The 2,415-nt window shown below is 45.7% G+C and overlaps 1 protein-coding gene across 1 annotated transcript; it reads left to right on the top strand.

Moving 5' to 3' along the window:
• Positions 1 to 666: 666 nt before the first annotated feature.
• LOC126701041 (uncharacterized) lies at positions 667 to 1,802 on the top strand. Its single transcript, XM_050399187.1, has 3 exons — positions 667 to 1,036; positions 1,096 to 1,331; positions 1,389 to 1,802. The coding sequence occupies exons 1-3, from the start codon at positions 667 to 669 to the stop codon at positions 1,800 to 1,802; spliced, it is 1,020 nt and encodes a 339-aa protein (XP_050255144.1).
• Positions 1,803 to 2,415: the final 613 nt, after the last annotated feature.

Here is a 2,415-nt window from a genome sequence, read left to right as displayed (position 1 = left end):
CCATAAATAGATTTGTCTCTTCGAATTTTCTAGTTTAGTAGTTATTCTGGAACACAGCCTAAGCTTCATTAATATGATGCTTCTTTTGATGGCCAACCCGTTGCTTTCTTTCACGTCACTTTTATTGTCCTTAGTCTCTTCATTTTTCTTTTTCTCATCATTCTCTCATAACCTTTTCTTTTCCTTTTCCTTCACCGTCTCATCTTCCCAAAACCTCGTTACCCATTATCTTCTCCGTTCAATCCATCTACAATGTCACCAGCGAAAGGTGATAGTTCTTCTAGCCGTAAAGGGAAAAAGGTTGCCACCGACGATTCGCCTGCTGAAACCATGGGCGACGAGGCTCCCCATTCCGAATCAGACCCTTTCAAGGAGGAGGAAGGGGATCACGAACCTGGTAGTGAGCACCCTCCTCTAATTGACCAATGGTATGATACCCACATCCATTTCCCTATAGTACCTGGTGATTACTTGCCTCCTCCGTCGAGCCATGTGTGGCTTTCCATCTGTCGTCGCGACATCGAAGTTTCTTGGACTCCTTTGGCTTCCTCCATTCCTGACCTTGACGTCCACCAAGGAACTTCACTACTGATGCCCATTCTCTTCGAATTTGGGTCGAGTACGTCTTTGAGTTGGAAAGAATAGGTGGACACAGAGTTGTCCGACATGGGTTTTATGGCGGCATTACAACAGGCTAGCGTGTTGAAGGCCATCGTTTCTTCCCGGTGTTTGTCCGACTATCGGGATTTGTTCAACCTTCGCCATTTAGTCTGTCGATGGTGTAGCGCCACCCATACCTTCCTTATTTCTTGCGACAAGATCACTGTGACCTTAGAGGATATGGCGAATCAACTATTGCTACCTATTCTCAGTGATACGGACCCAAATGATATTGAGCTTTCCACCGAGGAGGAGGTCATGGAGGTCGAGTTGAAGAAAGGGATAAGTGGGAACGCAAAGTTGTCTCACTGGGTTGGTGCTTTCTCCAAGGCTTCCACCGCCATCTGCCATGCCGCCTTTGTCACGTTTTGGCTTTGTAAGTTCATCTTTAGTTCACATCCCATTATGTTGTAAAACCCCTTTACTTTCGGTTAGCCATAAAGATTTCTGCTGGAGTGAGTCTGCCATTGGCCCTTATGTTTTTGGGTCATTTGTATGTACAACTGGATATTCTGCAAAGTGATGAGAGGCAGGCAGGTTCCTGCCATATAGTTACTACCTCTGCCCACAGTACCATATTACAGCACCTGCTGTGGGAGCTTTGTGCTAGGCATTTGGCTAAGTGCAAGTCAGTCTACTTTGCCAAGGATAAATACCAGTCTTGTTCAAAGGTGATTACTGATTTCTGTGGCCGTTTTACTTCTGATTTTCCGTTGGCTTATCACTAGGTTGGGTTGAAGCCGTTTGGGAACCCTATTGTAAAGTTCTTTGATAAGGGAGTTGGCTTTTCTTGGAGAGCTTATAGATATTTAAGTAGTGGATTCACTTGTGCTGATTTGGCTATGGACCCTTTTATGGCCACTATTGGGACCACTACCATGTTGACTGCTTTTGATGGAAGGGGGATTATATACTTAGCAGCCACTAATGCTGGGTGGTTGCCTTATCTGACTGATGAGGGTATTTGCTATGTTCATTATTCTGCCAACAGAGTGAAGAGGCAATTTGGACTTGATCAGGACATACCCAATGACTTCACTACTATCCTAGAGTCCACTACTTCTGTCCGGCCTTTCTTGTGCCCTAGTGCCTTCGAGTTTTGGAGCAGGCACTTCACAGCAGTCATTATTCCGAGTTCTTAGCGAGAGGGCCTTTTTACTGCTTAGATGCACGGGTATTGGCAGGCCATGATGATATCTTTTGGCCAGGAGTTGTTAGATGGTCGTGGGTTTTCCCTTATCCCTCCTCAGGGTCTTCAAGCTATTATTTCTACCAACTCTCGATTGTTGCTTCCCACCAAGTTTGTGATGGCATATGCTAGGAAGCAGAGTAGGTCTACTATATTTGAATGGCAAGAGAAGGAGAAGGGATGATACTTGTATACTGGTGAGTTTCCTCCGGGTTGGGAGAAGAAGGTAAAGGTGGTGAACCTTCTTGCATTTGTGAAGAAGGGCTCGGTGTCTCAGACCGCCAAGCTTAAGTCTACCAAGAAAGGTGATGACTCTTCCATGACTTATTCTGATCTTGTTCCATATAAGGGAGGCCTTCTCCCTATTGATAGCATAGTTCTCAAGAGCTCTCCTCCTTCTTTTGCTCGTACCCATTCTAGTAGGCGTTCTACTGCAAGCAAGCCTAAGCCTTCCGCTCTAAGACCATGCACGGATGCTCTTCCATCCAGCAAGACCCATGGCAGTAAAAGGAAGACATCTCCACCATTCACATCTGCCACTGCCAAGAGGAGAGTATGTTATCTCT

This window comes from Quercus robur, chromosome 9 (genome assembly GCF_932294415.1).
Source record: "Quercus robur chromosome 9, dhQueRobu3.1, whole genome shotgun sequence".
Taxonomy (NCBI): domain Eukaryota; kingdom Viridiplantae; phylum Streptophyta; class Magnoliopsida; order Fagales; family Fagaceae; genus Quercus; species Quercus robur.
The sequence above is the reverse complement of the archived record's forward strand: the minus strand, read 5'-3'. Positions and strand labels throughout refer to the sequence as shown.

Coding starts and splice junctions, on each gene's coding strand:
- LOC126701041 (XM_050399187.1), top strand. CDS start 667: ATGGGTTTTATGGCGGCATTACAACAGGCTAGCGTGTTGAAGGCCATC. Junction 1,037..1,095: donor CTTTGTCACGTTTTGGCTTT/GTAAGTTCATCT, acceptor ACTTTCGGTTAG/CCATAAAGATTTCTGCTGGA. Junction 1,332..1,388: donor AATACCAGTCTTGTTCAAAG/GTGATTACTGAT, acceptor GCTTATCACTAG/GTTGGGTTGAAGCCGTTTGG.